The 18,849-nt window shown below is 36.7% G+C and overlaps 2 protein-coding genes across 5 annotated transcripts; one reads left to right on the top strand and one right to left on the bottom strand.

Annotated features, from left to right (window-relative positions):
- Window positions 1-175: 175 nt before the first annotated feature.
- On the top strand, window positions 176-6,949 carry LOC140773999 (protein REDUCED WALL ACETYLATION 1-like). The gene is made up of 17 exons (XM_073116810.1): window positions 176-394; window positions 490-528; window positions 1,217-1,305; window positions 1,886-2,023; window positions 2,118-2,174; window positions 2,272-2,344; window positions 3,492-3,650; window positions 4,282-4,431; window positions 4,538-4,793; window positions 4,889-5,010; window positions 5,127-5,213; window positions 5,304-5,392; window positions 5,510-5,572; window positions 5,681-5,737; window positions 6,109-6,205; window positions 6,286-6,441; window positions 6,542-6,949. The coding sequence occupies exons 2-16, from the start codon at window positions 496-498 to the stop codon at window positions 6,439-6,441; spliced, it is 1,626 nt and encodes a 541-aa protein (XP_072972911.1). The 5' UTR covers window positions 176-394; window positions 490-495; the 3' UTR covers window positions 6,542-6,949.
- Window positions 6,950-7,396: 447 nt separating this feature from the next.
- LOC140773998 (uncharacterized) lies at window positions 7,397-18,432 on the bottom strand. Of its 4 annotated transcripts, none has more exons than XM_073116807.1 (13): window positions 18,305-18,432; window positions 17,902-17,999; window positions 16,561-16,790; window positions 16,052-16,219; window positions 15,302-15,665; window positions 15,058-15,201; window positions 14,514-14,666; window positions 14,318-14,434; window positions 13,190-13,267; window positions 11,986-12,135; window positions 8,759-10,693; window positions 8,198-8,269; window positions 7,397-7,756 (listed from the first exon to the last, which is right to left on the bottom strand). In XM_073116807.1, the coding sequence occupies exons 1-13, from the start codon at window positions 18,375-18,377 to the stop codon at window positions 7,667-7,669; spliced, it is 3,672 nt and encodes a 1,223-aa protein (XP_072972908.1). In that variant the 5' UTR covers window positions 18,378-18,432; the 3' UTR covers window positions 7,397-7,666. The 4 variants fall into 4 exon arrangements, 3 of the variants coding, with proteins under 3 accessions (XP_072972908.1, XP_072972909.1, XP_072972910.1); XM_073116808.1 differs by having other exon boundaries at window positions 7,397-7,750; XM_073116809.1 differs by having other exon boundaries at window positions 17,852-17,999; window positions 18,305-18,357.
- Window positions 18,433-18,849: the final 417 nt, after the last annotated feature.

The raw sequence follows: 18,849 nt of genomic DNA, 5'->3' as shown, positions 1-18,849 counted from the left end.
CCTTTTCTATTTAATAGATCCATGATGGAACCAGAGTGGCATTAGAAAATAAATAAATATTTATTCCTGAAAGGAAATGAACAGTCGCAGAGAAATATTTATCTGGACTCGAAAAATCCACGACCTTATTCTTATCTTTTTATTTATTTATTTTTTTGGGTAGTTGTTGACGAAGAGTAGAAGGAAAGGAAGCGATGACCCCATCAACCAACCGCTCGCCTTCGAGGGCGACTTCGCTTCTAACGTCGAGGCCTTTTGCTTTTAGATCTCTTGCTCTCCTCTTAGGGTTTAAATCCTTCACGCCTTGCCCACCCAAATCCCGCGTAAAGATGACGGTTCGAGTCCAATTCTCGTGATAACAAGGAGAAGGAAGAGATAGGAAGAGGAGATTGAGGTAGACCATCTCATTCTCTTGTTGGATTTTCCTGCTAATTTTGGTCTAGTTTCCTTCTTAATTTGTTTTTGTTGTCTTCTTGGTGCGTAATTCAGAGGAAGATGGAGGTGTTTGGTCCCGTCACTCCTGGCCAGGTGTGCAAATTACTCGTTTGTTGTTTTGCCTATGAGAGAATGTTGAGAGGTGTTTATTGTTAATTGCTGTTGAGCTTGGGGTGATGGTGATTAGGATAATGGTCGGACAAACAGTTGATATGTATTAGGCAGTTTCTGGAGGTCTTCTACATATCGATCTTCCATTTATATGGTCCATCTTATTGACTCTCATTTCATGGTTGTTTACTGGAGATTTGTCCACACTCATATGAGAATTATGCCGTTGGTGACCTTCCACACTCTAATGCGGTACTCATTCCCTTGAATTACAGTCCACATCTGCCTTATTTGTAGGTTTTGAAGTCTATGTGGATGTATTAATGGTTTCAAGTGGCAGAGATTCAGGAAAGTTAGATGGCCTGATGTATTCGTTTTCATGTTTGGATTTTGAATGCATCCAATAGGTATTTTAGTGCATTGTCATCAACTAGGTGTTTGCTTCCTGTTTTGTATGAAAAGTGGAAACCACATCTTTGCTTTATCCTGCAAGTTTGACTTATATTTGTAAATGTTTAGTGTTATCTTGTAATGCAAAATTGCAAGTGCTGTAATTATGTGTCATTTAATGCTTAAATAGTCTATGAGAAAAATATTGTTCCTTGTGACTGGTAAATCCTTATCATTTCCGATGAGGTTAATGGTGACACCCTTTTTGCTATTGTTGCAGGTTTCCTTTTTGCTTGGCTTTTTTCCTGTTCTTATAGCATGGATCTACTCAGAAATCTTGGAATACAAGAAATACTCTCCTGCAAAAGTGTAAGATATCTATTGCTATCACAAGGCCATCTGTTACAAAGTAATCATCATGCATCTGTAAGTTTTAGCATACAACTTTGGGATAAGTGTTACATAAACTGAATGGAATTGACATTCCTCTTAAGAATGGTATTAGAAGCTGCTAATTCAGAATTTATTTGGTTTCTATGGGAGATCATATTAATGAACTGGAAAATAGGAACATGGAAGTTTTTGACCTTTTTTTTTTCGTTAAAGATGTGCTGTTGTATTGGCTTTCCAGTTGGTATTCTGAAAAATTGATATGAATATTTAAGGTTGCTTGGAAATTTTTTGTGAAATGATATGTCCAAGAGATCTTATTGTCTAATTTCAATGTTTGAACTGAAAACTTATATGTTTGAGATTGTATCTTTGCCAATGAATGTTTACAGGAGACTAATGTTCTTATAATGTTATTTGTTCTGAATGTCTTAAAGTCTCTATAGATCATCTTTCTTTTACATTAGACCTATCAACTTGTGTCATATTTGTAAATTTTGCAGAACCCTCTTGAACTATCTTCATGGCTCTGTATAATTTAATATTGTCTTAATTGCAGTCATTCGGACTCAAATTTGGTCGAGTTGGGAAATGGAACGATCAAGGAGGATGACAGGGTGGTATTGCTTGAAGGAGGCATATCAAAATCACCAGCTGCAAAGTTTCAGAATGCATCTGTTAGAGCAAATTTAATCAGGTTACTATATGGACATGTAGGAAGATTTTGTAGTTTTTATTTTGCTCATTTAGATAGTTCATACTAATATTGTTACTAATGTTATGTGCTCTAGGTTTATGACAATGGATGAATCTTTCTTGCTTGAAAATCGTGCTGTTTTAAGAACCATGTAAGACTTCAGCAATTATTTTGCTTCTCATAAGTCATAATTGACAAGTAGTCAACTACTATTCCTTTCCCTTGATTAACTTGTAACTATTCTGCAGGTCAGAATTTGGGATTACTATGGTTTACTTTTACATTTGCGACCGGACAAATTTGTTCCCAGAAACTTCCAAGGTGTTTACTGAAGCTTGACATCTGAATTAAGTATATGCTGGCTAAAGTGAATATACAACTTGTTGCCCTATTCATGATAGTTGTGTTTTTCCCCCATACTAGGATGCAAAAGACATACATTTAGAAAGTATTATCATTCCTGACAAAGAAATTTACCAGTTTCCATTTGCCTCTGTGAAGCAGCTGCTAAGTTCTTATTGCAGAAAAGCTTCATAAAGGGGCATTTTATAGTTGATGCTTATTAGGAGGCATATTATCATGGTAATTATGGGCTCCTGGTAGTAGGCTTATCTTAATGTTTATTTTGTTACAAAAAAGCTTGGCAAAAAGCTGAGTCCATATTTGATGCTCATTTAAAGGCAGTATGCCTATAGTTACCACTTACGTAAGTTAGATACATTCACTTTTTATTAAATCAAAAGATTGAAGTTGGTCTTTTCTCTTTGACCTAATTCTGGGCTTAGGCTTAACTTGATGACTGTAATAATCGTTCCAATGCATCAATTCTTGTTGATTCAGCACTCTGGGTATTTATTCTTGCGGCATCAAAGGAATTAGTTATTTAATTGTGTCCTTGTACTCTCATGATCTTGCCTCCTTCAAACTTTAGGTTTTCCCATCTATATGCATGAGAGGCTAGAATTATCTATAATCCTTCATTCATCATCATTACCAATGCATAGTTTATAAAGTAGAAGTAAAACTGTAAAAGGAAAAGGTCCAGTACATAGGAACCATCATGCCTATTGTTGATTGGGATTGGAGTTGTCAGTAAGCAAGTTTGGCATATGCAACTACAACTACTATCTTACTTGATAAGGAAAATGTAATGTTTTCTACTGAAAAAAAAACATGTGTTGTTCTCGCTGTTGTGCTTGTCCCCAACATGTGGGGCCTATAACAATTTATTTCTTGTTTCCACTTCAGGTATATTAAATAGCTCTAAATTGTCTGCATAATTATATAATGATACTGTGTGCTTACAGAAACTACTTTTCCCCTCTTTGCTTGTACTTGGTATATGATTTAATATCTGCAAACTACATTAGCAGTTTTTGTACAGAAATGCACCACATGTATTTTTGTCTTTAAGACTAAATTAAACTGTTCATTTATCCTGAGTGATCTCTGACTTTGACTTTGCCAGAAATACAACCGCGACCTCTTTTTGTTTCTCTACATTCTTTTAATCATAGCTTCGGCCCTGACTTCACTCAAAAAGCACCATGATAAATCAGCATTCTCTGGGAAATCCATACTTTATCTTAATCGTCATCAAACTGAGGAATGGAGAGGATGGATGCAGGTTTGAAAGTTATATTTCTTCCATTAAGTAATTATAAAGTTGGCAGTAAATATTTTCATCTTTATCGCAGTGCTGTAACTTCTTGAGGCCACTATGTATTATTAAATGATCATATTTGTTAAGTTCTCCTTTCTGCTCCAGCCTACATCATAGTTTAACAATACTGTGTATTGACCAGAAGACAAGTTAAAATCCTTTTGTCTTATGATTAAATTTCACAATGTTAAGATGCATGGGATGGAAGTAGAGTGATTCTATTATGTTTGAATTTCATGACGTTAAGGAGGACAGTTCCAAATATCATTTGCCAAACATATCTAGGGGGGAAATTTATTTTCTGAGTTCAAAGGCTTCTCTCTGTTATTAGATAATGATGTAGGTAGGAGAGGTGGTCTCACAGTTTTCTCCTTAGTTCAAAAACTTATGTTAGGAATTGTGCCATAGAATTCTTATTATATCCACACTATAGTAATTTAAGTACATTAGTTGTACTGAATGATTGTAGGACAAGGTGACATGCAGATTGAATGGGGCTATGCATCCTGACATTTTGCTTATTCATAACATGCTAATATATATTTATCTGTGAAGTATAGATACCTGATTATCCAATCCCATTCATTTGCCCCAGGTCTTATTTTTAATGTACCACTATTTTGCTGCGTCAGAGATATACAATGCAATACGTGTTTTTATTGCTTGTTATGTTTGGATGACTGGATTTGGGAACTTCTCATATTATTACATACGGAAGGATTTTAGCCTTGCACGGTTTGCTCAGGTATTCTTCATACATTCATCTCTTGGAGTAGTGTCTGATTTTTTTTTTTTTTTGTATATCTGACTATCTGCTTGGGATCATAAAGAATTATCCTTTTCAAATGTAGATGATGTGGCGGCTAAACTTCTTCGTGTTTTTCTGTTGCATTGTCTTGGACAATGACTATATGCTGTACTATATCTGTCCAATGCACACACTTTTCACTCTTATGCTATATGGGGCACTTGGCATCTTCAACAAGTACAATGAGATCCCATCAGTAATGGCTGTGAAGATAATGTGCTGCTTTTTAATGGTGATTTTAATATGGGAAGTCCCTGGAGTTTTTGGCGTTATATGGAGTCCTTTTACTTTTCTGTTAGGTGAGCAACCTGTGCAGTGTTGTTTGAGTTGCAATAATCTTATTTGATTTCATCCCCTGTAACATTCGCAATGTTGCTAACCTTTTTGTATGCAGGATATAAAGATCCAGATCCTTCTAAAGCAAATTTACCTCTCTTGCATGAATGGCACTTCAGATCTGGTCTTGATCGTTATATTTGGATCATTGGAATGATATACGCATACTACCATCCAACTGTAAGTATTTTATGTTCTGATGAATGTGTTTAATGAATCAAGCATACTTCCGTTAGTTTTTCATTGCATGTGTAATGAAAGGTTACTTAAAATTTGCCTATTTTTTATAATGACAGGTTGAGAGATGGATGGAAAAGATTGAAGAATCTGAAACTAAAGTGAGAGTGTTAGTCAAGTCGAGCATAGTTACTATTTCCTTGGTGGTAAGCTATTATGATGCTTTTACCTGGAATACAAAGTAGTTCCTTGATAAATACAACAGGATTATGCTAACATTTGTTATACTCTTGTAGGTTGGTTACCTATGGTATGAGTATATCTACAAGCTAGACAAAATTACATACAATAAGTTCCACCCTTACACATCGTGGATCCCTATCACGTGCGTATTGAAGATAATTGCTCAAACTTCACATTTGTAGGATGATAACTGTCAAAAAATTTGTCTGTGTTTATTTCTTTTTAATGAAATAGTGTCTCTGGTTTCAATTTGTTACAGGGTGTATATTTGCCTGCGAAATTTCACCCAGCAGCTGAGGAATTTCTCTTTGACTCTCTTTGCGTAAGAATATTTCTTGATCAAAATACCTCAAAAGCTCCTTTCCTTTGAGTTGTGGATTGCAGATGTTTGCCTTTATTCTTCCTAACATCCCATTACATTTCCCTTTAGGTGGCTTGGCAAGATTACACTAGAGACCTATATTTCGCAGATTCACATTTGGCTAAGGTATGGATTCTTGCTTCATTTACACACAAAACAAAAGAGAGTATTGCAAGTATCTTCTCAAATTTTGTCTCTTCAGAAAGATGGACTAGTGTCATACTTAAGTTTGGTGATCTTTTGACTTTAAATGGGTTAGCTTAGAGAACAACTTTATAAGGTTGCACCAATGTTAGTGATCTGATCCCTTAAACAACTTATTGGACTAGCGCAGACTTACTTGACAAGGCATTTTGATGTCTCTTGGAGAACTGCTGCAGGGAACTAGAAAAAATTCACAAACTTCTCTTTGTTAACATTTTAAGGTGTCATGTTGCCAGTGACAATTGGAAACAGCAAGAATTTTAACTTCACTGTTTATCTAAATGGATCTGCAGGTCAAGCATGCCCAATGGACAGCCCAAGTGGCTTCTTTCATTTATTCCTGACTACCCCTTGCTCAATTTCATGCTTACTACTGCAATCTATATCTTTGTAAGTTTATTTTACTTCAAACGGGCTAAGTTTTTCTAATGAATTTGGTCAGGGAATTGATTAAAATGTGTTTATTGCAGATATCATACCGTGTATTTGATCTTACAAGCACGTTGAAGACAGCTTTTGTTAGTAGAGACAATAAACGCCTACTACAATATTTTGTTGCTGGACTAGTCATTTCACTTTGCCTGTATTGTTTCTCGCTGTTTCTTCTTCACATCCCCTTCATATAGGTAAGTTAGACAACTAGACGTTTCAGTCAAGATCTCACAAGCATTGCGAGTCTTTGTCCTTCTTTCTCCTTGCTCATTTCATTATGACTGCATTAACCAGGGATAACTTGCTAGAATCAAAACGCTTCAATTCAAGGTTCCCTGCTTGTCAGCAAAATATTCAACTTCTGCATACGCTCCATGAGTTCTTCAGTCACAAGTCCAAATTATTTTGGATGATCACAGTTGCAGGACAACGTTTTTCCTCCTCGGGCTACCGTAGATAAGTTGGAATATCATGGGTCAGATCTGCGAGGCGATGCAGCGTGATTGCGAGCTTCAAAACTTGTTAGATTAGATGGTCATATTCGTGGGAACAGCCAGCCATCCTTAGGATGCAAATAGGACGAAAGCAGTAGCAGTTGGTTCACATTTTCCCAAAATTAAAGAGAATTGTAATGTAATGACATTGTTGCTTTATATTTGTAAAACAGGATTTCTGAGAAAAGAGAGATCAGTTTTAACCGAATATTTGCTACCAAACTCCTTAATAATTTCTTCCAGTCTTCACTCCAGCTCTACCCTCAAACTAGGGTACACTGTAGAAGCAATTAGGATAATTACAAACTAATAGCACGTGATAGTTCACACTTCACAAATTCAAGCTCCCTAATACAACTGAACATCAATATACATTCTCAAGACTTAACTTATCGAGTTTTATAATGCCTAGACTGTGGATTGTTTTCTTAGTATACTGTACTCACCGCTCAAACCGGGCAATGAGATGAGGAACAATAGAAGATGAATTCACTTGGTCAAGACAGACATGTATCAACTGAAGGACTGTCATGAGAAAATTACAAGAAGCCTCTTTCAATCTTCTATAAACGCCAAAGTCTATGGATTGTCTCCAAGTCATTGCGCCCAACTGTAGAAGTGATAAAAAGAATTAAATTGTTCTTAAGAAGCGATAAAAAGAACAAAATTCTTATGATAATTATTCCAGATAGTAGGAGTAGCATTCGCTGAGCCAAGTCCCTCAGCAACATCAATGTTCAACCGTTGAGCTCAGCAATCCTTGTACAACACATCTGTACATCAGTGCAAAATTCTTACAAAATTTTCAATGTAATAACTATAATGTCTCCATACCCATTACCCTCTAGATGGAGATAATGATACAAATGATACAGCTGAAAGAATCACCAACTAATTTTCCTCAACTACTAGTGCTGTAACAGATTCATTGATTTTCAGGAAGTAGCTGTGGGGTCGAGGGATGGGAACGCACACATTGTTCAGCATTTTGCACTTCGGACCCTTCAACCTGCAACTGTTAAAGCATATCAGAATCATGCAAAATACAATAATACTCAAGTTACTCTCCAGTCTTGCTCCAATTTAATGGATCAGACTGCAATACCCAAGGACACTAAATATAGGATAGATATAAATAGATGGCACACTAGGTTGTTCCACATCATATATTTGTAAGACAAATAACATTGCCACTGTAAATTATTTTTCTCTTTTTGGAGAAAAGTCCATACCGCTGGTAAATAAGTTGATGCAAGCCATTAGTTATTAATCCAAAGATTATGATTATCATTAAGTCACTTGTTCGACAGTAAGATTACATCAGAATTAAGTGATCATCAAATGCCATAGTCAAAAAGATTTGGTTATCATGATCTACTCCAAAAAAATATTATTTTAAAGAAAGGGTAATCATGAGCATTCATTGTAATAATATCTCACGAGTTTTGATTATCACCTGAGATGTTTCCCCTTCTTGACCATTCTCCTCCTGTTGTTGGTTGCTGGTGTATTGTACAGGGATATTTTGCTGTTTAGCCAGGAAAGAAATTGCTCATAGCATCAGAATACATATAACAAGTTACTAGGAGTTAATGCCACTAGTTCTACAAATCCAGAAGAAAACGGTATGTGCAACTGCATATGTAAGCCAAATTTATAAGAACCCCACAAGTCCTGTCAGTTCCATGGGCCCATAGTACCTGGTCTTGCCAATTGAAACTACAAAATGAGTGGGTAAGTACCAAAATTAGTTCAATAGTACCTTCAAACGATTAAGAGAATAATGTAGATATCTGTTAAGGTGACAAATGTTGCATGTGAGGAAATAAGTGATTTTGCATGTCAGCAACCATATTCCATGTCGTAGTGCATGGTAGAGTCTAGAATTGTTAGCAAGCTTTTTGCACTAGACAAAAGGCCTCAAAAGAATTTATTAACAAGGAAACCTTAGAAAACATAGGATGAAAAATTAAAGAATGCCACAGGATTCTTCAGCATAATCAAAGAAATGACTCACCTGGAAGTATAAATTATAGTTCAAAGCCTGAAGTTCTGACGAACCAATATGCGGCTGTTGTAGTTGAAAATACTGTTGCTGCTGCTGCTGCTGCTGGAGTAGTAACATTTGTTGTTGGTGTTGTTGCAGTAGCTGTTGCTGCTGCTGCTGCTGCTGGTGGAGTAGGTGTTCTTGTGATTGCTGCTGTTGTTGCGGCTGCTGCTGCTGCTGGTTAAGTATGGATTGCCGTGGTTGCTGCTGCTGCTGCTGCTCTAGTAGGTGTTCTTGTGGTTGCTGCTGTTGTTTCGGGGGCTGCTGCTGCTGCTGAAGTATAGACTGTTGTGGTTGCTGCTGCTGATGAAGTAACTGGTACTGAAGGTATAGCTGCTGCTGTTGCTGCTGAACTTGCAGATACATCTGTTGTTGATGTTGCTGGTAAAGAAGGTGCTGCTGTTGTTGTGTCTGCTGCAACTGCTGACTCTGTTTCTGAACTTGGGATGCCTGCTGTTGCTGCGGCTGTTGCTGGCCTTGTTTATTATGTGGTGAGGAGGGATGTTGCGGGGATTCCTGTTGGTTAAGCTCTTGTTGACTTCGTAGCTGCTGCTGCAGCGGTGGTGACAATTGTTGATTCTGATGCTGATTCTGCTGAAGCTGTAGATAATACAACTGTTGCTGATAATATTGCCAAATATGTGGCGCATACCCTTGGATACTTTGGAAATATCCATATTGTTCATTGTTCTGAAGCGGTTGATTATAGATTTGAGCTTGAGCAGACTGTGTGCTTAACTGAGATTGTGAATATAAGTAACCCAACTGCTGCATATTTTGTCCTGTCCAAGCCTGGCTGCCAGATGGGTTAACTTGAGTAGAAACCATCTGATACTGACCTTGAGCATTGTGTGCCTGCTGATCCTGTGTGTTGGTAAAAGCCTGAGACTGGGACTGGCATGGATAAACTTGAGCGGTCAACATCTGAGCATTAGATCCAACAGAAGGGTATTGCCCATGAACATGCCATTGTTGAGGTTGTGAATCTTGAATATTGTGATATGATTTGTGACTGCGATCTTCAGGAGCTTCTTTGTTGTGATGAGCCGAGTCTCTCCCACCACTAGCATCTTGAGGATATACACCACTAACAGGTACATCATGCTTTAAGTCTGTCTGTGACTGGAGCCGCATCTTGACTTGGTTTCTCTCTGCCTCAGAAGGTTTTTGACCTGTAAGCAAAGGACTGTCATCTTTTTGCAAACTTGCTTGCGAAGCCAAGCTGGATTTTATATCTAGCAGATCAGGGTCACGGTTTTCTGAGACCTCATTTACATCACCTCCATCCTCAAACTCATTTTCCTTTGACCCACCAGTTGCTTCCAAAGAAGAATTGCAGTCATTCGAGATGGCTGGGATGGACTTACCAGTATCAGTTTGTGGTGAACTTATTGAGTGATTATCAAGCGCAGGTGAACTTGAACTGCCAAACTCTTGATCCGGAATTGGTTTCATTTGGATTTTAGTTTCAGAATCTCCTGAGCAGGCTTCTGGATTTTGTGTGACATCAGGACAATTATGTACCAGCTCACCAACCTGCTGGTCCGGTTCAGTTCCTTCTGCTGTGGGTTGCTCTTTCATTTCTGCAATGATTACCTGCTCTTCTACTACCTTTGTCTTATTCTTGTCTTCTAGTTGTATTTCACCCACTTTAGCCCCTTGAAACAGAGCACTACCATTCCTTCCCAGTGATCTATGCATATCAGATCCCACATTGCTACAATCTTGAGAAGCATGATGAGGATAAGAATACAGAGATCCATTTCTTCCCTCCTTATTCTCATCCAGACAGTTGTTTCCAGTGGTACTGCAGTGAAATATATCCCTCATAATGTGCGGAAATAGTTTCCTATGACGAATCCATGCCTTTCTGATTTCTTGAATATCTCCATAAAGGTCAATGAACTGCTAGAAACATAAAATTGTAGAAATGGTGCTTAACTGAGCACAACTATGAGAAGTTAATATCAGTAAGTAGAAATAGTGCACTTAACTAAGCATGCACATAAACTAGATGACATTAACTACAGTCAACAATATAATTTAATTCACAATTACAACATATTCTAGCTCCAAAACTGAAGGGCTTACACAACTCTTCTTAAGTGCACATAGAGACCAGAATACTCTTGGAGCTCCCCATGGAAAACTGTGCATTGATCCTTTGTTTCAAACCAAATATATCATGCACAATAAAATGCGCCTCCGCAATGAATAACTATTCTAAGAAGGATAATTTAGCGAAAAAGAAAAACACTTCGGATTTTACACACTTGTGCCCTTCCAGATGTTCTGTCACAGTAATTTTATGGCAATTTTTCACCTTTCTACAGTTGTCCATAACTGGATTTTGAGCTAAATAATCGCAATGCAGCAGTCTTTTTCCACATTTATAGAGCAGGCTTATTTAAGGAATTGAAGGGAACAAGAATTGAACAGTAGTAGATATTGAGAAAATTACGGGCTATACCAACAACAGAAGCCTAGGGCATAAGGTTGTCGTGGGCATTATCCGATTGTAGTCCAGATTGCACTAGCATATACATCAAAAGAATTTGGCTTTCACATGCCATTTTGGTAGGGAGATTTATAGAGACAATTGATTCCTTATGGAGGTTTTGGATGCAAATCTCCCAGTAATGAGAAGAACTTGAAAAACTGATAATCTTAGTGGCATTGTGAATGGGCCGGTCTGACCCAGTTGTACGGGAGGCCTTTCTATCCCAGTTGCTCAGATCACTAAAATGGAAAATAGAACCCCAGGTGTCATCTAAATATGAGAGATAACACACATTAATGCCAAAGGCTTCAGGACCTAAGAAAGGAAGATCTGAGAGATGTAAAACATTCAATATAGTAAGATGCAGATACACATTAAATACCAAAAGTAATAGATAAGGGAGTAAGAGACATATATCTATTTATACAAATGCAAGTTCAAGCATAAGAGGGATGAATATGAAGGAAACAATAACGCCAATAAACTCTAATGACCTGAGAAAATCAAGTTAATTGCAAAAGAAGACAAGAGACAAGCAAAACAAACTTCTATCATATTTTAATTAATAAATGACACAAGGAAAATCAACTTTGCAAATGCAAAACTAGGAAATATTTCAGTAAGATGCATTACAATTGTCGACAAATGGTATATGTCCAAAATTAACTCTACTGAAGCTATTGAGAAGGCATCTAACCTCTAGAAACAACAATGATATTTCTTCACGGTCTTGAGAGCTTAAAGCTCTAGATAGATCAGATCCCGGAGATATTGCATGCTCTATAAAGGAATCTAATTTAGGTACTTCTGCTGGCCCTCCATGCATGATCATGAAATGTACCAATCCCTGAGAAAGATATACTCATCAAACAAAAAAAGCACTTCTTATATTCATATGACACAAAGAAAATCGAATAGAATAAACGTAGCTTCTATTTCCTGAATTTGGAAATTTAAGTCTTTTAACTAAAATGATAATTTAACATTACAGGCAAACAATGTAAATAATTCAGTTCATATGAATAATGATTGCCATGCCAGTGGCACGGGGCAGGTGGACCTTGACTCGGCACAATACATATCATTAGCATGTGTCGTGCCGAGCCGGTATGCTATTAATATACTAAATAGTCTTGACATGCTGAAAAATCATCTTTAAACCTTTCTAGGACATTAAAATAGGTTTTAAGGGCTAAATTAAAGTCATTCAACACTAGATATTAGTAGAACATATATAATTAGATTCTTATATGATGATTTTTCCCATTTTTTCTTGGATCATCTTTGTTGAGGCAAATAACTTGGGGAAAACTGAAATTCCCTTGGATTTCTGAAATTTGAAGTACAATTTACACAGATCAAACATAAATACAAAGAGGTATTAGAAGTGATGAAAGAGACTCCAAATTAGATTTGTTTAAAATAAGAAATGCTCAATTCCTATTGGAACAAATCGATTGAGTGGCCTTGAAGGAGTATCAAGATACACCCACTTGTATCGGTGTTGATAATTCACTGGCACGATATATATCAACCCAGGCAGACCGGCACGAAATCCATACATATGACACAACAATTGTAATATATGTAAACTGCACTTATAGTTTTATTATGTTGCTCAATTTAAATTGTTGCTCGAATAAGGTCTCCCGTTTGGAAGATACAAATTGTGAATCATAAGCATCAGGTAACACGTCCTCAAGAAAGGAAAATATATTGTGGCTTGCCTATGGTGATAATAGTTTCGAATTACTTAATAAAGCATCCTATATCAAGTGACAAGTTATTCATTTAAAACTTGTCCACATAAGTAATGTAAAATATATTAATAAACCTACTATAAGCACTAACTATATGCAACAATTGCAATTCATGGCTGCAAATTTTTTTAAAAAAAAAACCTTTATTAAGGACTTGCAGGGAGTTTGCTCAATTTCCTTGACGAAGACATCTCTAGCAGCATCTATGCTACCACTTATCTGCAAAAGGTCAAAAAAAAGTACTGAAGAAATATAAAAATATGGAAAACATGGAGAAATGATCAATTCAAGAAGAAAAAAAAAATCCCTACTGAAGTAGATAGAATGGAAAGCAGTCTGACAATCTACTGCTTAACCCACAAAATCAAACTTCCAATTTGGAATAGAAGTTTGTTAAAACATAAAAAAGAATAGTGTAGCTACTTCGAATGACATAGAACACAAATGTCGGACATGACACAGAGTTGGACCCACAGGAGCCGGAAATACTAGGCCTACTAAAGGCACAAAAATAGAGGGTAAGTTGAGATCTATCATAGAATGAAAGAATTAAATGAGGAGCCGTATGAGGTGAAAATCTCCTCATTATGCCAAATGGTAACCATTCTTTTAACAAACTGCAGCGGCCCAATAAAATGCTTTGAATACTGTCCAACAGCTTCATCTAATTGAATAAGTATTATATCTTACAAAAATGTACTCTAGAAAGTAGAGGCAAAGCTCAATAAAAGTATTGTATCCGTAGACACAAAGAGCAGCAGAATGAGTTTCCAATAAATAATGCTGCTAGTCATGAAATTAACATCTTTCCATATTTCCCGAGTGTGAAGAAAGAATATCATTTAAAAAAAAGAAAAAGTTCAGCCCATCCTCCCCCCCCCCCCCCCCCAAAAAAAAAAAATCTACTGACTGCTAGGATCCGCATATTTTTCGTAATGCTGGCTTGGATCTCCAACAAAATGATGGAGTCACCTCGCAAATCACAACTTAGGTTAGTCCTTCATCATGTAGGCTATTTTCCTAAAGAATTCACAACATGATTTTCAAAAGCCAAAGGGAAAAATGAATCCACCTCAATATCGTAAAGTTGATTGCATCACAATTAAAACAATGTGCATATAGTATATCTGTGGCAAAACATAAAACTAGGACATAAACGTTGCAACCTACTCATAGTATAAACCATGATAAAATTTATGCAAAAGAATGGATGACTTCAATTACCAATAGACTATTAACAAACACCTAGAGAAGAAAAGTTAATCCTACCACTAATGTAAATTGAGCAAAATTAGTATATAGAGCTTGAAGAATTTGAAATTTCTGCTTCTCTTTAGCCATCTCAATTGCTTTTTCATATATCTTGCAAGCTGCTTGAGTATTTCCCTGCAAGAGTAAGTCAAAACGAGTCAGTTTCCATCATTTGATGAGAAAACAAAGTGAATAATTTCGTGTACTTGTTTACCATGCGTTTTTCCATGTTTGCCACTCTACTAACATTCTCAGTGAAATCAGAATCCAGATCTGCACCATCTCGGACAAAAAGAGTGCGAGCTCCAAGAACATCACCAATTTGCTCTTTAAACATAGCACAGTACATACGAAAAGTTGGAACTCTCTGATTGCAATAAAACACCAACAAATGATTGGACTCATGAGATGAGTTCTTATAAAATACTCAATACCAAGTTCTCTTTTCAAGAATCAAAAGATCAATTCGACATACTCTAAGATTTTGTAAAAGAAGGAAACCAACAAGCATGACAGCCACATGAAAATATAACAGAGAATTTCTACTTGATGCCAGAGACCAGCCTGGGATGCTTGTAACCTAATAAACCTTGAAAAGAATTTCCAGATACAGGAATAGTGCTGGAGAAAGAATTAACAGAAGGAAAGAAGAGCAATAAGAAAAAGAAGATAGCTACATGCTGAGATATTATTCCACTTCATCATGCAGTTTTAGTTATGTCCATAATGATGTTAACATATGCTGTGACAATCAATACCTTCAGGAAAAATGAAGAAGCTCGACCAAGAGCATAATTTGCTATCTCTCGACCACCTTTAGCATCCACAAACTCCACATAGCGGATCCAGAATTCCGCATAACTAGCACAAGGAATCAAACATCTCTCATAAAGTTTTACTGTCTGCCATTGGAGAAAAAAGAAAAGGCTCTCTGAGATGTAGCAATAAAATTGAGTTGCTGTCACCAGAATTATACAAGTAGAATAAGACATACTCACGTACCCAATCAAAATCTCCTTGCATCTCAACAAAGTCAAGATACTGATGCCAATTTTCAAGCTGACAGCTATCAAGTGGCTTCACATGAAAATAAGACCTCCTTATATGAACCTCAAAGGGACTAATTTTTTTGTCCATTTGACTGGATCTCTGATACATTTTCTCGCCAATTAATAAGTACTTTTTCACTGCATCTGGATTAGGAATACCGTCTTGTGGATCCAAAAAGTCTCTGATCACACCTGAGGCCTCTTGATATTCACAGTCGTCTGTATTTGTTGCTTCACAATTAGGCACAGTTTCCACTGGCACTTTAGTTTCTTGGTGTCCCATCTCTTCTTCCAACAGAGCAGCCAATTTTCTAAAACTAAAGAACACGAGCAAAATAACATTTTAGCCCGCTCATCAAAATGAACCTTTTGGCACATTATCGGTCATCACACCAGAACTTCCTAATAGCTAATAGCCTACTATGATAAATATATTACCAAAAAACCCAACATAAAGGGAAAAAAGAGGACTTCAATGCAGTATATTCTACCCTTCGTATCTTCATATGCTTGAGGGGAGCACAGCCTAAAGCAAGTAAATAAACTAATGACTTTATGCAACTAAAAACAAGAGAACCAAGTTTCAAATAAACAAGCAAGAATAGTGGCTTATTTTTCAATAGTGCTAGATTCAGATGTTCATTTGCTCCAAGTCAAGGGTTGCACTTTCGGGTAATATTTGAAGGTGAAGCCTGATATATACCTCTCATAATAGCTGTGCAACTTTTTTGTTGGAAATCGCAAAGTGCTAATATAAATATGAGCAAGTTGACTCCATTGCTTCTGAGAATATTCAAACTCAATATATTTATCCCACAAGAGATGACACCGGTAATCCCTTCCAACAAAAGATAAGCCTCTTGCATATAACCTGCCATAACACTTACGAGTTACTATTAAAAGAAATTTGATAAGTGTAACATGCGAGAATAACAAGAACCAGTTATTGTTCTTCAGGAGCCTAGTAGTAATTTACTGTTTGTGGGTTTTTGACTGTATTTCTGATATGAGTCAAATACATGATCACATATATCTGTGTAAACCTATAAGTGATATACTTTTCTCTGTGCCATACTACAATTTTACTCCAAATTATGCTTTGTTCAACATCCACGCATGTGCAAAAGTGCTGACTTAGAAATTGGAAACAATTTGGAAGGTATCATATATGGGAGTCATCGTTACTAAATTGAACTCGTTTTATAAGTTTACCTTCTAATATCAGCAGGATCCTCATATGCTAGCATACCAAAATTACAATAACTGACCCAGAGATCGATAGAGTAAGTTGCTGCTAGTACTGCTCGCTCATACACTTCCACCACCTCCTTATGCATACATAAACGTGCCTTGTGGGTTGCATACTTCTTCCAGTAACCATAGCATAAAGGAAATTGTGATAAGAAGGTGTCATAAACCAGGCTGATCACTCGTATGTCATTCTGCAGTACAGATAGTAGTGGCAGAAATCAGAGAAAGCACAATCAAATTCCCATATATCACCAAATTGCAAAACAAACATTTTGAAAGGCCGATAGATGTAAAGTACAAAAGTTAAAAAAGAAACTAGAACAAACATAAAATCAGAATTAAAATCCACTTCTGTTGGACTGGTAGGAGTGGTAGAATTCTGAGTTATTTGTTAAATGTTAAAAAATCCATATAGTCAAAAGATAACTCCCCAAAGCAATCCATCTAAAAGACACGTTGCAGCATGTTAAGGTAATTTAAGAATCCTAGAAAATAGTTGTAAAGAGTTACACAAATTACCTTCAGAAACTTCCTTTAACCTGATGAAACCAGCTAAGAGAATTTGAACAACAACAAGGCACAATGCAACAAAGGGACTACATGCCTTGGAAGATAAAAGGCAGGCAAAGGAGTCAAGAAAGACTGGAAAAGCTGTTCAGCTGCAAGATTGAAGAAATGGTGATTCCTAAAACATTTAGTGCCTAGAGAAACTAAACCATCACTTCTAGACGAGCCCCATCGAAGAACTGCTAAGGCATAAATAGCTAGCAAAAATGTTCTGTTCTTTTTATGGTGATACCCATCTATAAACCTGCTACTTTTTTGCACACATCTGATGCCCTAGTTGGAGGATATAATTGATAATCTAACATGAAGTAAGAGGAGATAGCAACTTAAAATTCTTTTCAAGGAGAGAACTGTTTGGATCAAACATGACTAACAAAATAATAGCACTTATGGAATATAGATCACGAAAGGCTTGCATCATAGGCCTAGGGAAACAGACAAGGCAGTGAGTCATAGATACAGACAGGAATGTGGAATGACCAAAACTTGAAGAAACAATCCTATACTATCTATTAAGTGTAATTAATTGTAATAGCAAACTAGTCGAATGGATCTTGAATCAAAAGAACACAACCATCTACTATCTACATTGTCTTTATCTTTTCTATCTTTTTTATTTCTTAAACACAAAAATAGGCAATACAAGAAATAAATTCGTCTTCGCGCATGAAACACATAGCATTACCGTGAAGAAATTTCATAGATGCAGAGAAACCCAAAGAAATTCCCACGTACAGGTGAAGTTTCCTCGGTCTCCTTTATTAACGATGTCCAGGCATCAAATTCGACCGCCGGATTCTCCAGCAGGGTTTGAAGTTTTTCCTCAACAAAATCTGCAGCAAAATGAAAGGACATGTTATATGCACGCAAGTATCACGAGCCCGCCCAATTTTAAATTTCCTTCGAAACATACAATCCAAGTTCTCGCAGCAAGATTTGCATCCAAACTAAAACCAATTATAACCCATTTTTACCCTGTAGAAAGCAAACCAATAACAAAATTTGCATCCAAACCCCTTATTTAGGGTTCCTCTTTAGGGTTTATGATCATATAGCAGATAAGCCTTGGATTCCCCACGTAATTGGAAAAAACAAATAGATAAATAAATAAGCGAGATAGAGAAGAGAGGGAGCTTACTGGACTCGGGAACCGAGGGTTCTCGAGCTGCACTAACGGGCACTGGATCTTCCTCCATCGCCATCTCCGCCATCAGCGCACGCTTGACCCAGTGTTAGGGTTCGATTCAATTCGAAGCAGCAGTAGTGGCAGCTATATGCGGGTCGGGTTTGATAGTACATTGCCCAAATCAGGATCCGAATCTAAACGGGGGAGTGGCCCAGCCCGTAGGCCCATCACATAATTTATATATCCAAATTTAAACTTTATTCTTTGGCTATAATCATAAATTTTAGTCAATGCTATCTTTTTCTGCTTGAAAATTTTATACAAAAACATTACTATATTTTATAGAATATTTGTTTTAAAAAAAGAAAAAATAAAAAAGAGGTTGGATCATGCAAACAGCAACTGCCCTTATTTTTAAAAATTCATATGGTTTACTAAAGCCTAGGGCCCACATAGTTGAGCTCAGATTCATTCTATTCCAGTAGTATTCCCCCAAGTCCACGCAACATCTACGCAAAGGAATGAGTTGGTAACGAGGCATATGAGCCTTTAATCCT

The sequence above is a fragment of the Typha angustifolia genome, chromosome 13 (assembly GCF_048772165.1).
Source record: "Typha angustifolia cultivar Huaian chromosome 13, ASM4877216v1, whole genome shotgun sequence".
Taxonomy (NCBI): Eukaryota; Viridiplantae; Streptophyta; class Magnoliopsida; order Poales; family Typhaceae; genus Typha; species Typha angustifolia.
This window is presented reverse-complemented; position numbering and strand designations above follow the sequence as displayed.